Source organism: Stegodyphus dumicola, chromosome 4 (genome assembly GCF_044657685.1).
Source record: "Stegodyphus dumicola isolate Sdum_Otavi_A_Nest chromosome 4, ASM4465768v1".
Taxonomy (NCBI): Eukaryota; Metazoa; Arthropoda; class Arachnida; order Araneae; family Eresidae; genus Stegodyphus; species Stegodyphus dumicola.
The window spans coordinates 97,554,190-97,577,842 of NC_140771.1; the positions used below are offsets into that span (position 1 = coordinate 97,554,190).

General features: G+C 31.3%; 2 protein-coding genes across 4 annotated transcripts in view; one reads left to right on the top strand and one right to left on the bottom strand.

Annotated features, from left to right (window-relative positions):
* The window catches only part of LOC118188135 (uncharacterized), a 238,969-nt gene that overhangs the window by 32,868 nt on the left and 182,448 nt on the right, over positions 1-23,653 (bottom strand). The window lies entirely within an intron of this gene.
* Positions 1,311-23,653, top strand: part of LOC146997618 (uncharacterized) — a 52,051-nt gene continuing 29,708 nt past the window's right edge. Inside the window, exons 1-3 of the mRNA XM_085814361.1 lie at positions 1,311-1,575; positions 2,078-3,262; positions 3,324-4,320. Of these exons, the coding sequence (XP_085670487.1) occupies positions 1,423-1,575; positions 2,078-3,262; positions 3,324-4,320 (2,335 nt within the window). The 5' untranslated portion in view covers positions 1,311-1,422. The remainder of the gene's footprint in view (positions 1,576-2,077; positions 3,263-3,323; positions 4,321-23,653) is intronic.

Genomic DNA, 23,653 nt, shown 5'->3' on the forward strand with positions numbered 1-23,653 from the left:
CTTAAGCGTTATCCCAGAATCATAGGGTATGGATTAATTTTCAAATGATGCAGTTTAGAGAGATTTATTATAAGAAACTACTATTTTTAATAAGAAAAGAGGAAATAATCAAGTGAAAATTGAGAGCTAAGAGACTGATGAAAATTAAAGTTATGATTTTATTTTATTCATATTTTACCTTACATATATATTTGTTTCTTTTTAGAATAAAAATATGTTCCCTCTTATATTTTAGTGCTTGAAAAATATAAAATTATTTCATTTTGATTATGATTTTATTATACAATTTAATAGAAACTTCAAGATTGATCTTCTTTTTTATTACTTATTTATTTGTTTTTAACAATGTCAATATGTTTTCATCTTAGACATACCTGAAGTGAAGATTTTCAGCTACACTAAATAAAAACAATATAAAATTTAAAACAATTACAATCTGAATATTTCAGAGTATAGTGTAACACATCACATGATATATCACCATTTAAAATTTCAGAAGAATTAAATTAAATCTTTAAAATGTAAAATTCTAACATAAAAAGAAAATTCCAGTCTGATCATCGTTTTCAGATTCCACTTTAACGGTTAAAATACTTTAATTTAAACAGTTATCATCAGTTTAGTAGTTTATAAATTAATCTGCAAAACATTTTGTTAAAACAAGGTGTTGAAAATAACAACGTCCACTGCATTAGTAGAAAATGAAAAAAATATTATGATGTTATGTTATTCTAAAAAAAAAAATTACATGAATACTTGGGCACCTTTTTAAGACGAAAACTGCTTAATTATTCAGGCATAGCTATTTATTTTTTGTCGGATTGCTTGCGCTTGTGACTTTCAAAAATATTTCCACTAGTAAAGTTTCAAACATTTCTGCTTTGCCAGAACAAGGAATTCGAAATTGAGAAAAGAATAAATTTTTCTTCGAGATATTAAAAAATAGTAATTGGTATGCTCTTCATTCTGAAATATTGAGAATTTTTACTTGAACGAATTTAAAAAAAAAAACAATTTTTATTCTAAAAATTTCCATTAACTCTTTCGCATCGAGAGAGGGCAAAATCTCAATTCCCCAAACATCAAAAACGCCCGTATCTAAGAATTTCTCCTAGAATGCTTTCCTTCCCATATGACAAGTTGAATACTACAGCGCTAACAATAGCCTTACTTAAGTAAAGCGAGAACTTCTTTCTTCGACGCTTTGTTGAAGTTGGCCCTTGGGTGTCACCACCGGAAAAACAAGGCCTCCCTTCTGCTGCGAGTGACGTCAGTCAGCCAGGGACTAGTAGGCATAACAAACCGTCACCGCTCCTTTCAGTAGTAACGTCAACGTGCAAGCATGCTTGTAGTTTTAGCGGGAAATTTCTATATTTCATAAAACATTTAATAATATTTCATTTGTTAATAATCTGTTGAAGGATGGTTTATACTTGTTGTGTTCCTAACTGCAGAGGAAACTATCCAAACACTGAAAAAGTACAGATGTTTTCTATACCCAAATCGGATTCGTTGCGCAGAAAATGGCTCCGTGCAATTCACCGGCAGAATTTCATCCCATCAAATCATTCTAAGGTACGTACAATCAATTTTTTAAACTTATGATTTATTTCGCGATCAAAAATTAGGCCTTATTGTTGCTTTTTTTATACTAATTAAACTTCTATATATGATATTGTTGTTATAAACTTAATCTGAATTCTATAAAATCTGAAATTAATTATCCTGATACATAAATCAACAAATAATACAGTTCGTCATTAATTCTAAAGCATTTAAATCTGTAATGAAATTTAGTGAGATATTATTTAAAGTACAATATTTAAGTTAATATTAGGTAAGCAAAAACTTTCTAGAATATCAGCTGAATTTCAGTATACATACACATCATTCCAGTACATAATGTGTAAAGTATGTCTTGAAGTACTAGGTAGATGAATTTTAGCTAGTATTTTTCAGGTTCCAAAATTTATTTCTGAATGGAAATCTGTATTTTCATTTTACATTTAAATTATTTGTAAGATTTTTCTTATGAATCTAGAATGATACTCAATACTGAATTTTTCATTCTTTTTAGGTTTGTGAGAAACATTTTGTCGAATCAGATATTGAAAGAACAGTCGAACATTTTGATGAGAAAAAAGGAACTTCAATAAAAATTAATTTAATTCGTCCAAGGCTTCGAAAGGATGCTGTACCTTCACAGCTGCCTGGCTGTCCAAAATATTTATCAGGTAAATCTTCAACATCAAGAGAAAGTGCCGATGATAGAAGAGTTCGAATTGATAGAAACAATATACAGAGTGCTCTTGCTGCAAGCATAACCAGTAAAGAAATTTACGACAGAAAAAAATGTTTTTACTCGTTTTCTGAATTTTTATCGTGCATAAAGTCTGAGAATGTTCCTGATGCTTGGACAGTTATTTTCAAAGACGGTAAAGTTGTTTTTCTTATTATTGATACTGAGTCTGTACCGATTATTGAAGCTTCAGTAGTAGTGGCAGAAAATTTAATGTGTCATGTTTTTATCGGTAAATCAGAATTAAAAATAATAGATAACGAAGTGTTTCCTAAAGTAATAAATAATATAAATAGCTTGTTTGAAGTTTTAGACTTTGTATTGAATATGTCTAAACCACAAAATGAAAATTTATTTTCCAATGTTATAAAAACAGCTATTACTCTATTGAAAACTGTTAAGACTGATGATAGTGATAAACAACAAACTGTTGAATTCATTACAGAACAACTGTCCAATCTTATTTGTAAAAAGGAACGCATACGTTATTCATCACATATGTATGTTTTCTTCGTTATTTTATATTCCATTTCTCCCCATGCATATAAATTTTTTAGAAGTTCATGCAATATCATTATGCCACATCCAAGAACAATTTACAGAATATTTTCTGGATTTAATACTAATCCCATTAAAGAGCAGTCTGATGAAAACTTCTTATCTTTCATAAAACAAAAAGCAGATGGCTTGAATTCAGAAGACCTTATAATTACATTAATGTTGGATGAAATACACATAAAACCATACATAGACTATAAGGGAGGAAATGTTGTTGGTATGGCATATAACAGTAATAGTGTTGCAAATACAGCATATGTATTCATGATACAAAGTTTATTATCATCATTTAAAGAAGTTGTACATATACTGCCCATTAAAAGAATCCAAGCTGAAGACCTTTTTTCACTTTTAAAGAAAACAAATATTGGTTTACATAGTTTAGGGTTTAAAGTTGTGTGTGTTGTCAGTGATAATAATGCTATAAACAGAAAAGCAATGTCTTTTTTTTTCTTCCCCACCCCAGTTAAGTATTGTTTATCAACACCCATGTAATAAAAGTGATCCTTTGTTTTTTATCATCGATTCTGTTCATATCTTTAAAAGCATAAGAAATAACTGGTTGAATCAAAAAAATTGTGAACAAGCATTTTATTATCCTGATTTTGAGAAATTACCATTATCCACTGCCTCATTTAAATCACTAAAACAGCTTTATGAAATTGAGTCAAATTCTTTAGTAAAATATGCATATGGATTATCCTTAAAATCCCTCAACCCATCAAACTTGGAGAGACAAAATGTCAAACTTGTTAACAGTATTTTTAACAATTATGTTATTGTTGCTCTTTCTACCATTGGCAAGGAGAATAATAATATTTTAAATTATGCTAGTACTGCAAGTTTCATAGAACTAATTTATAACTGTTGGAATATTGTCAATGTTAAAACACCTTTGAAAGGTCAGAGGCTAAATGATCCATTGCAAATGCCAATATTGCCTAATAATTCTTTGAATGAAAAGTTTTTAAAAAGATTTCTGTTATGGTTAGATGTTTGGAAAGCTAATGCTCCCACAACTGGGACCTTTACAAAAGAAACGCATTTAGCTGTTTCTCACACCACACATGGGTTATTAGAATTATCTAAGTATTGTTTTCATGAGTTAGGATTTAAATATTTTCTTGCAGGAAAGATACAGACAGATGCATTAGAAGAGCGATTTAGTAAATATCGCATGCTTGCTGGATCTCAATACCTAATATCAGTAAGACAAATTTTTGAAAGTGAATCAAAATTAAGAATGCAAAACTTTCAACCTTTATCTCTGAGACCAGTAGCACGTGGGAACATTTTAATCGACTGTATTGGAGAAGACTGTGTTACAGATGATAACTCAAATGTTTTAGACTTATGCTCAGAGTTCAATATTAATATTTCTGAAAATGATTTTCAAAATGTGTTACCAGTCTTAACATATATATCCGGTTATTGCTCATATATGGCTGCAAAAACACTCAGATGTAATTCCTGCTTTAAATTAATTGTCCTTGACAAAAATCTAAAATTAAGTGCAAATTATAATTTTATACGAAATTTAGACAGAAATGAATTACTCTTCCTCTTAACAGATGTTGTTACTGCAGTAACGTATAATTATGTCGTAATACAAAAATTATTAAGCGAAGAAAATGAAAAAAAGTTTTTGAAGCAAAATAATCAAAGAAATATTGTTGTTGAATTATCGTCTACTATTATTGATGAATGTGATTTTTTCTTAGTCGATGAAACTTGTGATAATGGCCATTCCAATGACACTTTATTAAATATAATTTTAAGAACATCTACAAATTGTTTTCTAAAAAATTATTGTACTAAAAAAAATGATCACATGCCTGTAACAAAAAAGCGAAAACTGCAAACTGTGAAACTTAATGCTAATTAAATTTTCCATAAAAAACCATTTTCTTTGTTAATGGCTTTTTTTAAATGAGTATATATTATTGCAAATATCAGTTATGAATTCATTCTATATTACATGTACATAAAGTGCATTTATTATTCATTGCTCTGAGAAGCTGCAGTGCATTAAATAAAATATTATTAAAATTTTGTGTATTTTTTTTAACTTATTTTAATAATTAATACATTTATTAGCTTTTTCTCCATTCAATTTCTGTTCAGCTGGTTTCAAAATAATCAATTTTTTTTACTGCTTTCAGTAGAATCAGTTTTATATGCTATGTTCTGTACACATGAATAATGCACAAAATTTTACTCGCCCTTTTAAATTATTTTATGAAAAGCCTAATAATTCCTGTAAATGTTTATCAATGCTAAAAACAACAAAATTCTTAATAGATTTGTTAACAAATCTTTTATGACCAGTGTTAAAACTTATAAATTTAATGTGGAAACAGTTTGATAATAATTAAAATGCAAGGGACATTTTAAATACCCAAAATTTTCAAAGATCATAAACGCAAGGAAATTGAACATAATTTCTCCTAGTTGCATAACTTGAAAACTGACTTATAAATGCTTTTATATTGTAGTATATCATTACACCATCACTAGCTTTTTCTAGGTTCTCTTGTTTTTGCTCAATTGGTTTCAACAGAATTAATTTTATATGCTGTGTCAAATTCTGTAGACAAATGAAAGTGCATAAATGTCACTTGCCATTACATTTCATATACTGCTAACCTAATTTAACTTACATTTCATATGCTAGACAATAACTTATAAATGCTTTGACACTATTAGATTCTAATTATTAGTTCTTTCTGAATTCAATATAATTAATTTTATATGGTATGCTATGTAAATAAACAACACAAGATACATCACCTTCTATTATTATTTCAAATATTGTTTATCTCATGTAGCTTAAACTTATATGGTAGAGAATAATTTAAGCGTCCTCATGCATTATAATATACCACTACTTCATTTATTAGCTTTTGCTGAATTAAGTTTTTTGTTTAATTGGTTTCAAAAGTAATAAATGCCGTACACAAACATTATTTTTCACGTTACTGCCTAAAAACTTGTTACTTTAGTTATTCTATATAGCAGTGTCAATAAAATATTAAGTGTAAATAATATACATCAAAGCTTATATTTATTAAATTTTATACAGCTTCTAATTTTCATTACATCATTTTGAATATGTTTTAATATTTAAGAAAAATGTTGTAATTAAATCAATAAAATATATTTTTGCTATTCTGTATAATATTTCATGTAAGAAAATGATTAAATTTTAGTCAGAAAAAATATAGCTAATTAAATATCTGAGTTTTCCATATCATCACCACCATAATGTAAAACTTACATTAGATGATCTATTGCTTGCAGATTTTTCTTGTTATGATTATGTCTAAGGACATGAATTTGTTTCATCTATATGCATATTTTGATTTAGATTTAACCATAGATTTTAAACATACAGCAAGCAAACTTCGTTACGGCGCTAATATAAACAAAGTTGAAAGCAGATGTTCTTGTCATTCAAGGGAAAAATAATGTACATATTGTCGTTCTTACAGTAAAAACAAAATGAATTTGTTGGCTAACATGGTGGGAAAATGTATGGAAACCATTATGTGTCAGTCTTTTAAATGCCCTTTGAAATATTCATGCATACAGCGAAAATTCACCTGAACTTAAATTTTTTGAAGAATTTTATTTACTTACATTATTTTTTATTTTGGGGAATGAAAAATGAAATTTCTAATTTTTGAAGAAAATTCGCGCTGCCTAGAAGCTGCGAGCCCGTTTATTCCTTTACCCGCTACTAATGACGTCACGATCGCAGTGACGAGGCCTTGTTTTTCCGGTGGTGACGCCTTGGGACGGGATTGCAACTTCGGGCATCAAAAGCTAAACATTGACAGTAAACAAAGGAAAGGAAGGAAGGAAGGAAACAAGAAAGCTACTTAAGTAGCTTCAAAAGAATGATTGACATGTGATTTAACAACACCTGAAAGCAATGAGTAATGCAGTAACGTGATGGGGGAAAGCACTTAGTAGGAAATTATTCAGGCGTTTCGGGCGTCCAGCCGATGTCTGAATGCTCGGGCGGTTGGGGCGACTTCGATGCGAAAGTGTTAATATTTGCTATCGTTATTGATGAATAATAAATGCCATAACACGGAACGAATATTGAGAGCAATATTATATTATTTTCTATTCCTGGTTAATCTAAATACGCATAAAATAATAAATATATACGTAAATAAATGAAATATTAAATAAAACCGAAAGTTAAAAGGGTAAACCTGCTAGAACAAAATAGCATAGTCTTAATATTTACTGAATGTGATGCGTTGAAACACCTGAATATGCTTTGACACACAACTAAATTATTTTTAGATTGAAAATAAATAATAGATATACTGTCGTTTATTGATGTCGTTTATATATATATATATATATATACTACTGATATACTGTCGTTTATTGATGTCTTTATATATACTGTCGTTTATATATATATATATATATATATACTACTGATATACTGTCGTTTATTGATGTCGTTTATTGATAATAGATATACTGTCGTTTATTAAAATTCAACAAATATTGAATTTTATTATGTAATTCTCGTATGCTTAAAATTTGATATTCTGTGAATACGAACTGCGGAGTGTATTTCATGCGCGCTGCACATAAGAAGCAAATTTTAGGAATATGATGAAATATTTACTGGAAATATAAATTCCAGTATCCTTTTTAAAATTTATATTTGAAGACACATGTAAATAGCTGAATTACTTCACATATGGCAGATAGTAAAAGTTTAAAATAATATAATATATAAAACTTTAATTAATTAATAAATTCTATAAAAGGTTGAATTAATTGCTGTAAAAGGATCTAGATAGATATAGCTTTTTTGAATCACAATTACAGTGGGACCTCGCGATTCGAGTTTAATTTGTTTCAGTATTGAGCTCGTATAGCGAATTTTTCTTTTCTAGAAACAAACTTCCCCATTCAATATAATGGAAATGCATTTAATCGTTCCGCATCCTCAATTATCTCATTACCATTTCATTTCTATTCGACGTGCCTGGTGTGTTTGGGAGGTCCAAGTACAGATTCTTAGCCTTAGTGCAAATAATAGCTTCCGATATCAAATTGTCTTTTATCTGCTTCTTGTTAATCCACACCTAGAACAGCTTCTCAACATCTTCTAGGAGTTTTGGAAGGTGCTTGGCAATAACGGTAACTCCTTTGGACACAAGTTTCTTAATTTCTTCCTGCTTTGAATAATGCAGTTCGTCGATGTCGAACGACTGTTAAGTCTTTTCCATTCCTTCATTTTTACACTACGCTTATGTTTATCTAGTATGATTTCTTTCGTAATTTGAACGGTTCTTCGGAATTCCTGCGGTTTCTTTGCAGCACTATCTGAGGCAACGATCTTCTTGGGAGGTATCGTAGAATAATTATTTTCACGTTAAATGTAAAGAAAAATTAACTCACAAGCGCACAGACACGTAGATCAAAGAACACTGAGTGATTTGTCGAGGGATTGGACTCCACTCGGGAAACGCGCCATGCATACCAACAGCTTGACTTGTTACTCATTACTCGAGTCAGTGCTCGTATTTAGAGAAGAAGTTTTCCTCGAATTGCTCGTATATAGATGTGTACGTATCTCGAGGTTCCACTGCACATTATAATGCACTCCAAATAAAGCAAGATAAATGCGAGAGGTATTTTAAGTAAGATCCGTTTTGCAATAGCAACAAAACAAGTAAAAGTTTTCAAAAAACATATGTATATTTTTAAATTTATACGCAATTTTCCATTTCTTCAAAAATTTCTCTGTTGTTAAACATTTACCAAAATAACAGTGAGTTTTTGTATACTTTCCTCATGGAACCTATGATTATATCGTGTATTTTTTCTTTTCACAGTCATGTTTCTTTTGCTTCGGTGTTTTAATATTCCTTCAACAATCTCACCTATTTTCGTAACTTACTGTCATTCACTATATAACACCACACCGCACTATATCTGGTGATGAATATCTGCCAATTCCATGTCCTTATTATAAAGAACCTGCTGACTGACAGTATTTCATATTCAACGAGAGGCACGATTTTCATAAAGATTTTAACCTCGTATTACAAAACGTAGGGACTGACGTTGTAAATGCATATGGCGTCGGTTTCTGCACAAGGAATGCCAAGAGTCTGTGGGTGCATTCTTTTTTCTCCACACATGCGAAATTTCGAATAGTATCCCCAGACGTACCTTACTTCAAAAATAATCTATTTACTTTTGATCTGAAAAGTGTATGATATGATATAGTTACGGTTTTTGTATTTAGTTTGCTATTTTAGTAGAATAGTAGTTAAATTTTTTCATTAACCCGTGCATTGCTGTGCGCGATGAGTTTTAAGAGAAAGCTACGCCGAAAAGTAAAATATACAAGAGCACGCGCATTTAACATTTAATAAATAGATATCTCGTAATTGTGCTGTTTTGCTATCCAGAAAAATCGAGAAAATAGATTTTACCAGAAGGTTCTCGTGCCTGATTAAAAAACTTATAAACGTCGCACAGAAACATCTCAGCTCAGTTGTTTAGATAACTGTTGTTGTTTACTTAGTGCTGCTATTGATTGTAGCAAAATCGAGGTGAGATCGGGTTAGCTTTCTCTGTGTTTTTGAATTGAATTCTATTTAAGGTTTTAGTAGTTTAAAATATAACTTCTGTGAGATATTGCGATATTGTTCGAATATCTCTGAGAAAATGTCAACATTTTGTTTTATTTCTTGAGATAAGAATAAATTTTATTAACTTTTTATCGACTTATCCATTACGAACCCGTACGCGCGCAACAATATCAAGATATTATTGTTTTCGAAAGTTTCTAAAACCAAGCTTAATCAAGGGAAAAATAAATCGAAATATACTTTATAAAATTATAGCATAAGAGGTACAGGCAGAAATCACGCTAGCATGTCTGTAGTACCATAGGAGTTGGAGGTATTGCTGCATCTAACTAACTATAAGCTTCCGCTCTAATTTGAAATTCAGAGAGCGAACACGAGAAGGCGGCAGTAGTAGCGTCTCCCGCTTCTCTTCCTCTACCATCACGTCTCAAGAGGGTTTCGGTTGGTTGTGTATTTTGAGTGTCTCCTTGCCCGCACAGACACTATACAAGTACATGCATCCACACATTCTCCACAATTTAAACCCGGGGACTTTGGTATGCAGTCAGTGACACTAAACACTACCCTGTAAGGGCGAAAACCCATTTTAATGTCTTCTTCGGAACTCTGTTCGCTTATAAAAAGAGCGTGACGAATATTATAGGAAAGCTAAGCCGGAAAATTAAAAAAAAAAAAAGAGCACGTGCATTTAACATTTAATAAATAAATATCTCTTTTTGATTTCGAGAAAATTCCAGAAAATTCTCGCGCGCGATTTAAAATCTTATGAAAAGGAGGAAAACAACTCAATTCAGTAGTTGTTAGTCGGTTAGTTTGTTGTTGTTTTAAGGGTTTGTTTAGAAAACTGCTCTTGTTCATTGTAGCGAATTCTCGAATTAGCTTTCTTTAGCTGTTTTGAATTAAGTTCTCTTGAACGTTTGAGTAGTTAAAAGATAACTCCTGTGAGTTATTGTAATACTGCACGAATATCTGAGGAAATTTAAGAATTATGTTGTTGTGATAATAATAAATTTTGTTCATTTTTCATCGGACTTTTGCATTCAATTCATACCGAACCCGTACGCACGCAAATATTCATTTTTACTTCTTTGTACGAAGTAAAAAGAAAGTATTGTTATCGCGCAAAGCTTAGGGTATCATATTTCAACGAAAATATCAATTTTGACCGCTGTCGAATGCAATTTAACGATGTTTTTGCCTGACATCTGTACGTGAGGTCAGAATAAAGGACTCTTTTTATCCCAAAATTATAAAACTGATTTGAAAGGGATTCTGAAGAGAATTTCGTGGCGTCCGTGCGTACATACTTATCTCGCATAATTAAGAAACAAGTAGCCTCAGAACGTTGAAATTTTGTTGAAATTAGGACTGCTGTAACATGCAGATGTGCAACTCCCGTTTTGGATGCAATTGGTCGCACTAGAAGTATGTATATTCACTCTGTTACTCGTCTCAGTGAGCTCAGTTTCTTTATTCTTATACGTTTGTAAATTGGGCATTTTTTGCTTTAAAAATGATTATGTTGTTCTCGTTAAGATTTTTATGCCTTTAGTTGACCTGCATGCAAGAATTGTGAAATTATCAACAATTTAAAAGTTTTTAAAGTGTAGCTAAGTTTTGATTATCATGGCAGCCATGTTTGTTTACATTTGAATCTTAGCAAAATAGTGGATTTGTTGCCAATCTAGAGAAACTAAGCTTTGCAACAACAAAGTAACGTCTTCTTTTATTATTGCTGATTAAATTATGTTTAATTCATTCTGTAATTATCATTTTAGTTATTAGCTTGTTTTTGCGTAAAAAATGTACTTTTAGTCGTAATTTTTTTTAATTTTTTAACTGTACTTGTTGTTTTATCTTTTTCTATATCTTTCCAATTTTAATAAAAATATTTTGAATTGCCACGAAGTGAGAAGTAAATTAATTAGTAGCCCATGCGCATTAGATAAATGGCGCTGAATCGTCTGCGAAAAACTGTTTGTTATTTGTTTAATTTCTTTTATACATCGTTTTAGATTTATTATAGTATTTGAATGGAGCTTGTGGTAAATCTTCAAATGATATAATTTTTGTGCATTATGAGTTATAAAATGAGATGTACTGTTGCGAAGTGAACCTAGCGCCGAAGTGTCGCTATGGTAAATACATAAACATAGTGAACTTTAAAAAGTGCATTTATAGTATTGTGGATTATGCGCTATCCACAAAGTACATTTAATTCAAAACTCGTTAACTGTTAATTCAATACGTTTCAATAAAATGCAGGAAAATTGCGTATAAATTAATACTCCGTACAAGGAAGCCATGAGGTGTACACATCAGATTTTTTAATATGGCATTACTAGTGAGTTAAATGGCACAGAGCTGATGTTTTGCCATGCAAAATTAAAGATGAGAAGTCAAGATCTGAAAAAATGAAATACATCTGAAGACCCATCTGTAAAATGGGTGGTTATTTTATTTATATTGGTAATCATTTAAGTAAAGAAAAATACTCCTTATTTTAAAAAGGCATTTATGAAATAATTTTTAATAGTCCAAATGGGCAATTAGCCCAGAAGAACCATTAATTTGTTTTGACATTTTGCGTCCATTCACCTATAGCGTTGTTTCACTTTTCAAATAGTATTGCCCGAAATATTATCGCCCTGTATTATATTTAAAGAAATTAAGTAATGAAGAATCTGCATAAATGTATGTATGTTTCTCGCACTGTGATAAAATAACGCTACCTAGAGCCATCAAATTTTGAATAACGTAATCCTCCTGCGAATATGGGCATCTGGAAGGCCAAGTTTTAAATATTGAATTTGTTTTATTATCTATTTCATAATTTGTAAATCTTTAACTAATTTTTCATTAACAAACTCAACGATTTCAAACCGAGCAATGGCAATACTGTACAGAAAGAAATTATCTCCAGCACGCGAGATAGTGTATCGGAAATTCTAAAGATATGCTCATTTTAAAATTATTTTGCGATATTGTTCTTGAACTGAATTTTATAATTTACGTGCGAATAACTTGATATTTAATAAAAAGAGGTAGCACACAAAATATTAAAAAAACGCTGTTTTGGACGTAATTTAAAATCTATAAACTTTCAGATTTTTGTTTATGTTTTTATTTATTACTCTGTTTTTAAGTTTTAAACTCCTGCAGGGTTTAAGTTAGAAGTAAAGCAGTAATTATAAAATCTGCAATGTTTATTTAGACAATAATATCATGAAATATGTTAAATTCAAGAGAAGGAGGTTTACAGTATATATTATATAAAATGGAATAAGAAAATTAATAGCCGCTAAATATTTTACGTATAAGCAACAGAACCCAAACATATGAAAAATTCGATGTAATTTGTTAACTATGAATTCTACATTTTCTATTTGAACACTGGTATCATACAATACCTTAATATCAATAAGATAATGGTTACTATATAATAACCTTTGCATTTTTTATAAGAATTCTCCTAAGATGGCCTTGGTCCGCAGTGTGCTATCATGATGATGATGATGGTAACACTCTTACACTACTAATGAATATAAATACGAGCAACGTAATTGATGTTTACACTCAATGAAACAATAAGAATATTGATTTTCATAGTCAAAAATAAAGTAAATTGAGTCTTTTTAAATGAGTTTAAGTAAACGTTTCTTTAAGATTTTAGAAATTCTTAAAACCTAAGAAATCTTTATCTGTAGTATTAACGCATTTTCACGCCTAACGCGTTACGTTTATGCCATAAACAATGTATGTTTAAGAAGCAACATTTTATGCATTTTAAGAAATGGAATATATTTCAATATATGTCGGTTGATAGAGCATCTTTTTATTTAAAGAAAGATAACAAAAAGTAAACTGTTATGCTTAAATTCCTACGTCACTGCTGCTGAGGGTTGAAAAGATAAAAATAACTAACAAAAGAAAAAGAAAATGTTTACTTTTCCTTTCTGCTACTTCGTCAAATTTTAGAGTATATTTTAACTAAGAAAAACACTGCTTAAGCATTCACTAAAGAAATTTCCATCGGCTTTTATTATTTTTTACAACTTGTACCACAAATATGAATACTCGAAGTTTTAACAAGTCTGCATATTGATTAATATAATCAAAATTAAATATGTCAGTGTGAATAAGAGACTAGATTAAGTATTATGTAAAATAAATTGATTATGTATAATATCAAATATAAAATAAATATATTTAAATTTTATATTGCATATTGTATGGAATGTTATTGCTATGAAGCAAATCATGATTGAGGCATATTTATCTGAGGCTGAGTTAAAAACAACTGGCTCGTCTGAACTGACATATGAGGAAACATTACATAGTCTATGATTTGAAAAAATAATCCGTATAATTACTTGCGTAAAAGAAAGGTTAGAGGAAGGTAACCTACGAAAACGAGCATTTAACATTACATCGTCATCACTACAGGCAGACTAACAGCAAGTATTGTTAGAAATAATTAAAAGAGATTATGCTTTAGTTTCTCAAATTATTGGAAATAGAATACTTTTAATTAATGCCATATCTCGTCATTAGTTCCATAACAAGAGCCAACAGAAAAAAAAACCTCTCAGCTAAGGAAAACCACGCACGGACCCAAAGCAAAAATGTCCACACAAATTAAATTTCGTATGATGAAGAATATTTGCTTTTTTTAACTGAGAAATAAATGGAAACTATTTTCTGTACCCACATGTATAAACGTAAAGGCTTTTCTCTTTATGACTTGTTCCACGTTGGCTTTTGTTCCATATAGGCATCAATGTGGGTAAACATGATTACTGTTTTTTGCATATGGGAATGCATGTGTGTGAACTTGCGTACACTTGTGCACACGAACTTCATGTTTAGAATTTTGGAATGGACTTTTATCTCAACTCTTTTGTGTTAAGTAAATGAAACCTTCGTATGTCCTCATTAATAAGTGATTAAAATTATTTGAGTTTTCGTAAACTAAGAAATTAAACCTACATAAAGTTGTTAGAAATTAAAGCATTTTCTTTTCCCCGTGGGATCTGGTGGTGCAGCGGTTAAACCTAACTGGCCACCTGAAAGTTCAGTTCCGACGAAGTTCCCGTTTCACTATCTGACGAAGGCATGTTTCGACTATTCATGATTCTTGCTTTGTTAACAACATAATCTGTGCAAAGAAGTAGTCATATTTCTCTGTTACTTTAGGCAGAAGTTTAATGGGTTGAACATATGACAGAAAGTAACTTTACCAAACTGTATTGCAGTGATATTTTTTTATTGTAAATAAATGTTTTTATACTTCACTTTTTTACTAAAATCGTGTGTAGGAAACCTGCTATTTTAAAACAAAACAGGTGATCCAGTTAAATTAAAGTTTTAAGTTTCATTTATTCTTGCAATTTACAACGATATTTGATCTGTCTTAAAACCAGATTTTTCTTCTTGCAATCAGTTTCAATTATTCCTAGAGGAAAAAAGAATCTTCTTTTATTTCTAATCTTCAGTACATCAAAACTTTTTAATCTCAGTCTTTGACTTCTGTTCCAATTTAAAAGTAATCTCAGTTATTTTTTCAAGTTTTAGGTTCTTTAATCAGCCTGTTAAGGCATATCAGGAGGGGAGGTATGATTCTAAGTTTCTTTTTCCGTGGTGATCTTGTTATTTCTAGTCAGGTCCACAAAACTGATGGCTACTGATTTTTCCCCCGACTATTCTGTCATTTCAGAAAATGAAGAGCGTTTTTCTTAACTAGTTCTAATTTTTCGAATGCAAAGTAAGAAATGCAGTAAACTTAAAGGTTTTGAATATATGCGTTAAAATAAAATCCCGAATAACGATTATTGGAGGAGAAGAAAACGCAAATTTGGAATCGTTTTCTTTTCTCAGTGTAATATTCACAGTTCTTCTATACTTGAAATCCTTTTTCAAAATAGGAACTCCTGGAGTATATACAGAACTCGTTGCCAGTGTGGCTTAATTTACGTTAATCAAACTAAAAGAGTCTTCGCGTTAAGGAACATGAGGCATATGCTACGGAAAACGAAACATATGTATATATATCCTCTGTTTCAAAACACGATTAGTGAGAAAATCCAATTTTTCATTTTTCAGCAGCTAAAATTATCAAACATACTTCCATTCGCGAACTAGATTTTCTGGAAGAGTTTCATATTCATAAACATTTTCAGTTCTAGATAACGATCCCAGTTCCAATCCATTTTTATCCTCCGTTTTAAGGAAATTATTTCTTAATTATTTTAATTCCTCATCAATAGATAGCGCCAGTAACTTGACTGCCTCCCTCTCATTGTTATCATCTGAGCACAGGCTTCAATTTCGTCATTTTCTCTTCTGTAGCTGAAGTAAAAAATTCTGTGTTTAAATTTTCGGAAGTAGTCTTGAAAATTTACGAATATTTTGCTGAGTCCTGTTGCTTTAACACCTCCAAAAATGTTCAGTGCATTTTTATGAAATTTCAATTTCTAACTGCAGTAAATGAACATGTAATTAGCGCTATTTAGGTTATCATTTAAAAACTATTAACAGCAATATGTCATTACTATTTATATCCCTCAATTGCAAATTATGCCCTTTGAATAAAAGTACATAAAACAAGCAGAATCAAAGATTGGCTGATGGCAGCATTCGTGAAGTATATCAAGCTACCCTAGTAGAACTTATACACATGTAGATATATATATATATATATAGTATATTATTTATCTGCTCATGCGCTTCATAACATATGTAATCTCATTCAAATACATCAAATTTCATGAAATACGGTTTTAGGGTAAGATTTTTATTTAAATAATTAAATTATAAAGAAATTCTGGACGAAAGCAATTACCCTTTTGGTTTAATAGCTACACAGTGCCTTGTTAATACATTTACTGGGCTACGAATGTTACTGGACTGCATCACCGCAACTATTCAAAAACTGTCCGGATTAGTAAATCAGTCCTGTCATTGAAATTTTCGAACATCCGTTAAGGATTGTTAGCCCATAGGGGCGGTAACCCAGAAGGGCTATTAGTCTCGACAAGGCATTTTGTGGCCTTTCACTATAAACGGCGAATCACTTTTTAAATTGTTGCCAATAAATATTATCGTCTGGAATTACAGTTAAAGAAATTAAATAATGGTGAATTTGCATAAATGTATGTATGTTTCTCGCATTGTGATAAAGTGACGATACCTAGAGCCATCAAATTTTGAATAACGTAATTCTCCATACCAACATTGGCACCTGGAAGCCCAAATTTTGTTTTATTATCTATTTCAGATTCTGTAAAACTTGAATTTTTGAACTCAACGATTTCAAAGCGAGCAATGACAACACTCTACGGAGAAAAGGAAAAAAAATGTCTTCAAAGCGCGAGACTTTTTATCGGAAATTCTAAAGACAGGCTGTTTTTAAATAATTTTAGCCGAAAGAAATATCAGCGCAAATTCTCTCGAAACGTGCATGTGCATGTAAATGAAAAAAAAAACGCCCCCTTGGGCGTAATGTAAAATCTGAAATCTTTCAGTTCTTTTAGTAGTCTTAGATTAGGTTGTTTTGCTTGCAAATTTAAAACAAATGTATGTCTTAAAACATAAATAAAACTTACCTCCTTAATACATATGCTTTATTATTAGAGAATACGCTAACGTAAAGTGTAAAATTTGTAGAAAAGCAAAATTATATTCGAGTAGATTTTAGATAATACTCTATCAGCCTCGAGGGCAATTTGGCATATGCTCTTTTTTCCAGAGAGAAATGATTTGTGTACATATCTATAGATTTTACATAGCCAACTTTAAGACTGGATTTATACCCAAGTTTACAATTCATGCCTTTCTTAAAAAAGAAAATTATTTAAGGCGTTAATTTTGCAATGCAATTGAATAGCATTATGAACTTGATTTAAACAATATGTGAACAATTATTATTTGAGCATTAAAAATATTTTTCTCACTTGACACAAATAAGAATTCTTCTTGCAAATGAAAGATTTTTAAAGACGTTCGAAAGCTTTGTCTTCGCAAATTATATTATCTAAATTATGATTATAATCAAAATAAAATAATGATTACTGAGATTCTAACCTGAGAAACTTCCTTTGGAGTAACTGACAGAAAGAAAATTACAATGAAAGGAAAAAAATATCAATTGCTGTTTATTATCAAATGTTAGTAAGTCCCGATTCTCTTATGAATCGAATAAGCAAACACGTGAAATTCGCTGCTATTTGAAATATATGGGAATGAGAATAGCAGAATTAAAATGTAGAGAATAAATCCAACTTTTAAATTGTATGTACATTTTGAGATTAGGTCAAACAAACATTAAACGAAGTTAAATAATAAATTATATTAAATAAAGATTAAATAAAGGTGATTGAATTAAAATATAACTCAAACATTCTGAAACATTGAGCAACAAATTTAACAAAACAACTCAATGAAATTAGTTAAAATTTCACTGTGCACAGTGTTTCTGGTAAAAACATTTTCAAATATTATTAAACTTTCATGTACATAGAATACTTGTGTACAGTAATTTAAATATTAATTTCAAAGAAGGAAGCTTGCCTATTTTTAACTAAAACCTAATACTAAATTCGACACAGTCAGTGTTAATCAACGAACACTCGGTTTTTTCGGCGGATAGAGAAAAATTCTTCCATGCTTTCACTTTGTGGGATGAAAAGTGAGGAGAATCTCTTTAACCTTGTTTAGCTGACTACATCCACGGGACTCACATTCGACTTTTCTAACCGTAAAATGATCCGCAAGCACAAACTTGGGTTGATTTAATCGATTATGGCAAAGCACATTAGGGCTATCTGCCTAAGGGGCTGCCATCGTGGAGGACGTTCTAAGGGAAACTCACTTGTACACACGTTACACATGGGTAAACAGCAAAAACGCCCATGTAGCCAACCAGTTCGCCTGGAGGTTATTGCGAAAATTAGCTCATTCGCTACATGGCTTTTATTCTGTGGTCAATCAAATAATACCAAATACTTCTCTATAAATAAAATACTGCGCCCATGCGAATAAAACTTAAAATAAATCTTGTTTTTCTAATGGAAAATGATACCCTGAGAGCATATTGTCATGAAATGAAAAGTATATTATCAAGGCTCTTTTCTACACGTTACAAATATTCAGTGTGAGAGTCGTTGGAAACACGACACAAGCGGTTACGTGATTTGTAAGGATATGATGTGGCATGTTTTGTCATAGCCTGGACACCATTTTGATCCCTGCCATGTCGTAAACAGCGTTACATCGAGCACTTCTAACGTAATGAGGTAAGGAACTTTGTAACTAACTTTTAGCTTTATATCAATCGTGCACCATTATTTATGAGTGCATTATTATTTAACATGCACTATTATTATCACACAGTATTATTTAATACCACTCACTATATTGCATTAAGCAGTAAAATTCTTAACTGAAACTAGTTTAAATTCTCGTTTAACTGCTATTTATGTTAGTAAATGGAACTTAGTTTATTCCCGTGGATCATTTTAATTAAAATATTTAAAATAAGTACTAAACTGAACTTGTCTATAGTTAGATTCTTATAGTAGTCTTCAAAGTGCATGTGCATATCTCTGTCTGCGAACAAAAATATAACTGCTCATAGATGCATACATATATTGCTTACATGTATAATTCTCCAACAGTGGTCATGAAATATACATCAAGACTAAAAGATATTAAATAAACAAACCACGAAGAGTCATAAACGTAAAATCTATTACAGGGAAATGTGTTGCCATAGTTTAGTTTATTGTAAGTACTTCTGCTTTGAAACACATTTTGAAACCAACACAACTTGCTATAGGTTACATTCATCGGCCATATGAAAGTCAGTGGTCATTATAAGAAAGCGCGATTTAAAATGCGTCAGTATTTGATACGCTTCTGTGCCTGACGATGGGGATTCAAAACGAGGGTCAAGAACGCTTCTGATATGTGCTCGTTGAAATTTAAGTACGCAAAACCCATCGAAAGCAATGAACATTTAGAAACTGTTATTTCTAAAGCTTTTACAGGCTGCATCTTCTTCTCATTGATATCACATATGGATATTCAGAATATAAAATCGAATATACTTTGAGACAGATTTCAGTCTCCAGAAAATGACATAAATTATAACGGCGTTTCTCAAAACACTTTACTGTTCAAGCTTACCCTTGCCTATTTTAAACATGTAAGTTAGCTTCAATACCATTAAGGTACAGGCCTTGAAAGGAGGATAACATTTCTCTGAAAGAAGTTGGTTAGTGTGTTTTCATTCCTTTCGAGATATATTTTTATATTTATACTTTAAAGAATCCCATCCGCATATCGTAGAGCCTTAAAACTTAGTTCGGCACAAACCAGTATATATATTCCAAGCCGTATTTTAAAATAGAAATGATCTTGTAGTCTTTCCTTACTTCTCTTCAACCAAACTACACAAGTAGCACGTGGCATTACCATATACCATAATCCACACTAATGCATAAGCAGTCGTTATGCATGACGCATCTTCGGACAAGTTTAACGATTAAATATATTACGTATGCCTGTTTCTGATCATGCATACAATGTTCGGTCTTTTATAAAGAGCATGTCTATCCTGTTTTCGGGTTCCATTTTCCTGCGATGTGATAACATCCAGGTTTGGTTAGTAAACAAAATATACACTGAGAATAATATTCTTAAAATATCAAGCTTACAAACCTCGAATACAAATAGCTCTTTTCAAACATTTCTATAGTTTTATACCCGCATTTATACAGCTGCGTCACTTGATTATTTGATTTATTCCAAATCGTACACATGTTTGCATACTAGCTGTACTGAATTTTTCTGAAACTTTATTGTTTTGGAGCTTTCTTCTTTGCAAAATAAATGATGCACCATATGTGCATTATTTGTTACGAATAAAATAAAAATAAAAATTTCACATTTAGTATGTTACGAAAGTTTTCAAACTATTTTTCCTTATTCGAAAGAATGCAGAATGCGTTCTCTGAAAATTACTCAAATCTTCAATTTCAGTGCAACGTTTATTCTTTCTTGCCAGAGAAAATTGAAAATGTCGTAATATCTTGGAACATTTTTAACTATTTAACAAATTAAAAATTTCCCTCACCATGATTTGTTCAGAACTATAAACTTACGAACTGTGATCTCACAACTATAATCTGTTTAAACTTACCATAGAAAATTAATCATTTCTCAGCTTCCAATCTTTGCATCGCGCAAGTAAACACTGCTTATTTTTTACCACATTTCGGATTTTTTGAGATTCAGTGTTGACTGCAGAAAGAAAATGATATGTTTAAATCTTTTCTATTTCTAATCAAGTAAAAAGTTAGCACTTTATTTCATTTGAAACTTAGAAGTAATTAGGATTAGGGTAATGATTTTATCGTGGAGGAAATGGCAAAATTCTGGAGGCATTTGAAAGGGTAATGAAGAAACATTTGTGAAACATTTCTAGCCTAGATGTAATAAAAATATGGTGGTGAGCGCAATAAGCCAGATAAACGTGCAGGATGAAATGTGAGATCTGAAAGAAATATAAAATTAAAGTAACTTACCCCCAAAGGATGACACTTCAAATAATGTGAATTAAGCAATATTATTTATATCTTGACATCATAAAATTATGAATTAATACCAGCATAAATTAAGTAAATATCACCAGACAGAAGCTTAATAACCGTGGTCGAATAGCGGCTGAAAGAAATAGTCCTACCATTCTGAATCCTAACCTTTCGTACAAGAAACGCGTAATATTCCAATCAAAGTGAATCTCAGTACATCGTCATTAAACAATGTTTCATGACAAAAAAAAAACCAAATTTTATAACGGAGGAAATTTAGTTGACTGGTTATTCCAATATATTTTTGAAGAAACACAAGGCGAATATTCGTATCATCAGGAAAGTGTAACATGTGGACATGAAGTCCTTTCGAGGATATTTCAAGTCGTAGAACATCATTAATTTACTGCAGAAGTCAGCATCTAGATAAATTTAGTTGAATCTTCAGTACCAATTTCTATTTTCTACGCGAAATGCATTCTCTTCAAACTATATGAAGATGGCCGTCAGAAAGGAACGAAAAAGAACAAAAATTGCAGACCCGTGTCATCCGCGGTGAGAACGGCTCGAAGAACGTTCTACTCCTTCGGAGTCCAGCAGCAGAAGGAAGAAAAACCGGTTGTAGTCGTCCATCTCGCTCTGTCACTGAGCGGTCGCAGTGAACAGACTTGATGTTGAATAAATGTGGAGGCTTGCCTGCACACTAGATCAAATTCTAGTAAGCATGTAATAGTGGTGTTTGATCAAAATAACTCTATAAATGCCTATACAAATATCGTTTAGACATTAATTTCCAAAACCAATGGTTAATATTTTGATATTTATAATTGGTTTGGTTTATCTAATATTGACAAACCATAGAAGGACTCTTTGCCCAAGAGGAGGGATACTTTCGTGGGAGACTTTCTAAGGAAAACTAGATTGTATATACAAGGAGAAAACCACACAAATACATGCAACCAGCCTGTTCACCGGGACTGATACCGCAGCCGAACCATCTTTGTTCACATACTTTTTCGCTCGACTACTAGTGGGTGTGACATTTATGATTTCAGTTTTACTCACAGTTACTTTTATATTAATTTATTTCCTGCGTGTCTTGATTCGGCATGTTATACTATTTTGGTTACGCAAATTTTAATCTAAGTGGTGTAGCATCCAACAAGAATATTATGTTAACCGAGGGCTTAGTGAAATTCGCTTCGGCACACTGCGCCGTCTTGCTGAAGCAACTCGTTTGTATAATAGACATTTCGAACCATAAAACGGTTTCGTAAATGTCAGTAAATCTTAGAATGATAGGTAACTTTCATCCGACCCAAAAATATTGTAGATCTAAATAGGATGTTGCTGTAATCGCAATATAAATTTAGCTGATCAGCAAGTGACAGTTTTTCAGAGTCTATGTTTGTCTGCTCCTTCTAGCTTACTACAAATTTATCTAAAATGAAAACATTTTGCAATAGACACATTTAATGTGCCAACTTGTTTGTGGCCACAACATGTTTACTGAAATAAAGTTGAATTAACTATAGCTTGACTGCCAAATTTCTTATTCATTATGGATTGGCGTTTCACCATTCTACATCAAAATTCTAGCTGTTCATTAAGGATTTAACGGTCTGCATTATACTACAGAATCTATTACATATATATATATATATATATATATGCCAGCACTAAATAGGTAGTTTTAATTAATTTCGGAGCATACTGCGCGACTTAATGAAGGTATTTTAATGTAAAATTTCTCAGCTTTAGTTTATATACATATGTAATAAGGAAAATAAGTATATGTAAATTGTTAAGAACTCTTTTTATTTCTTTTAAATCGCTCAGAAACTTAAGCATGTGCATTTACAATTTAAATGATAAAAATTTTATATATACCGTCGAAAGATCAGATTATCAGGACAAGCTAGGATACGGATGTGCCAGGTTGCTTATCTTTCATATAACATTAAAAGCCAAGTGGGTTTGTTTCAAATGGCCGAATACTTGCAATTTAATACATTCAACTGCAATGACCAATAATCTTCTTAAGTGGCTGAGAACATTGACTAAGTTACACTACAGAAGGTCACCGATTTTTATGCCCGCGAGAATGGAGGAAGTTTTATCGGCCAAAGGTTTGAGGTCTGTAAGTAAACAAAGTCTGTGCATAAAATACTGACGATCTGAACATCCTCTCGAATGGTTTAATGGAAGATGCTTGGGAGATCGTTGAATCCTATATTTCTCCGTCTATTTATATTAGGATTCTATTTATAATAAGAATCCTTTATTTCTTATACATCTCAGTACCAGCGTTACAAACTTGTAGAACATATAGGCCATGCCCAGAAGACTCAGATTCTCATAATCAGATGGTAGATAACGTTAGACCTAGCATTCTTGCACGGAAGTTTCATTCCCCACACGAATGCAGAGGCAGTAGTATGGGTGATTATACAAACGTGGACATTTAAAAACATTGGTGTATGACATCGTCACTGACAACCCGAGAGACTGGTTGCACCCAAAATGGTAACCCCCAAAGAAATCTGGTACGTGCTCGGAATCTTTTT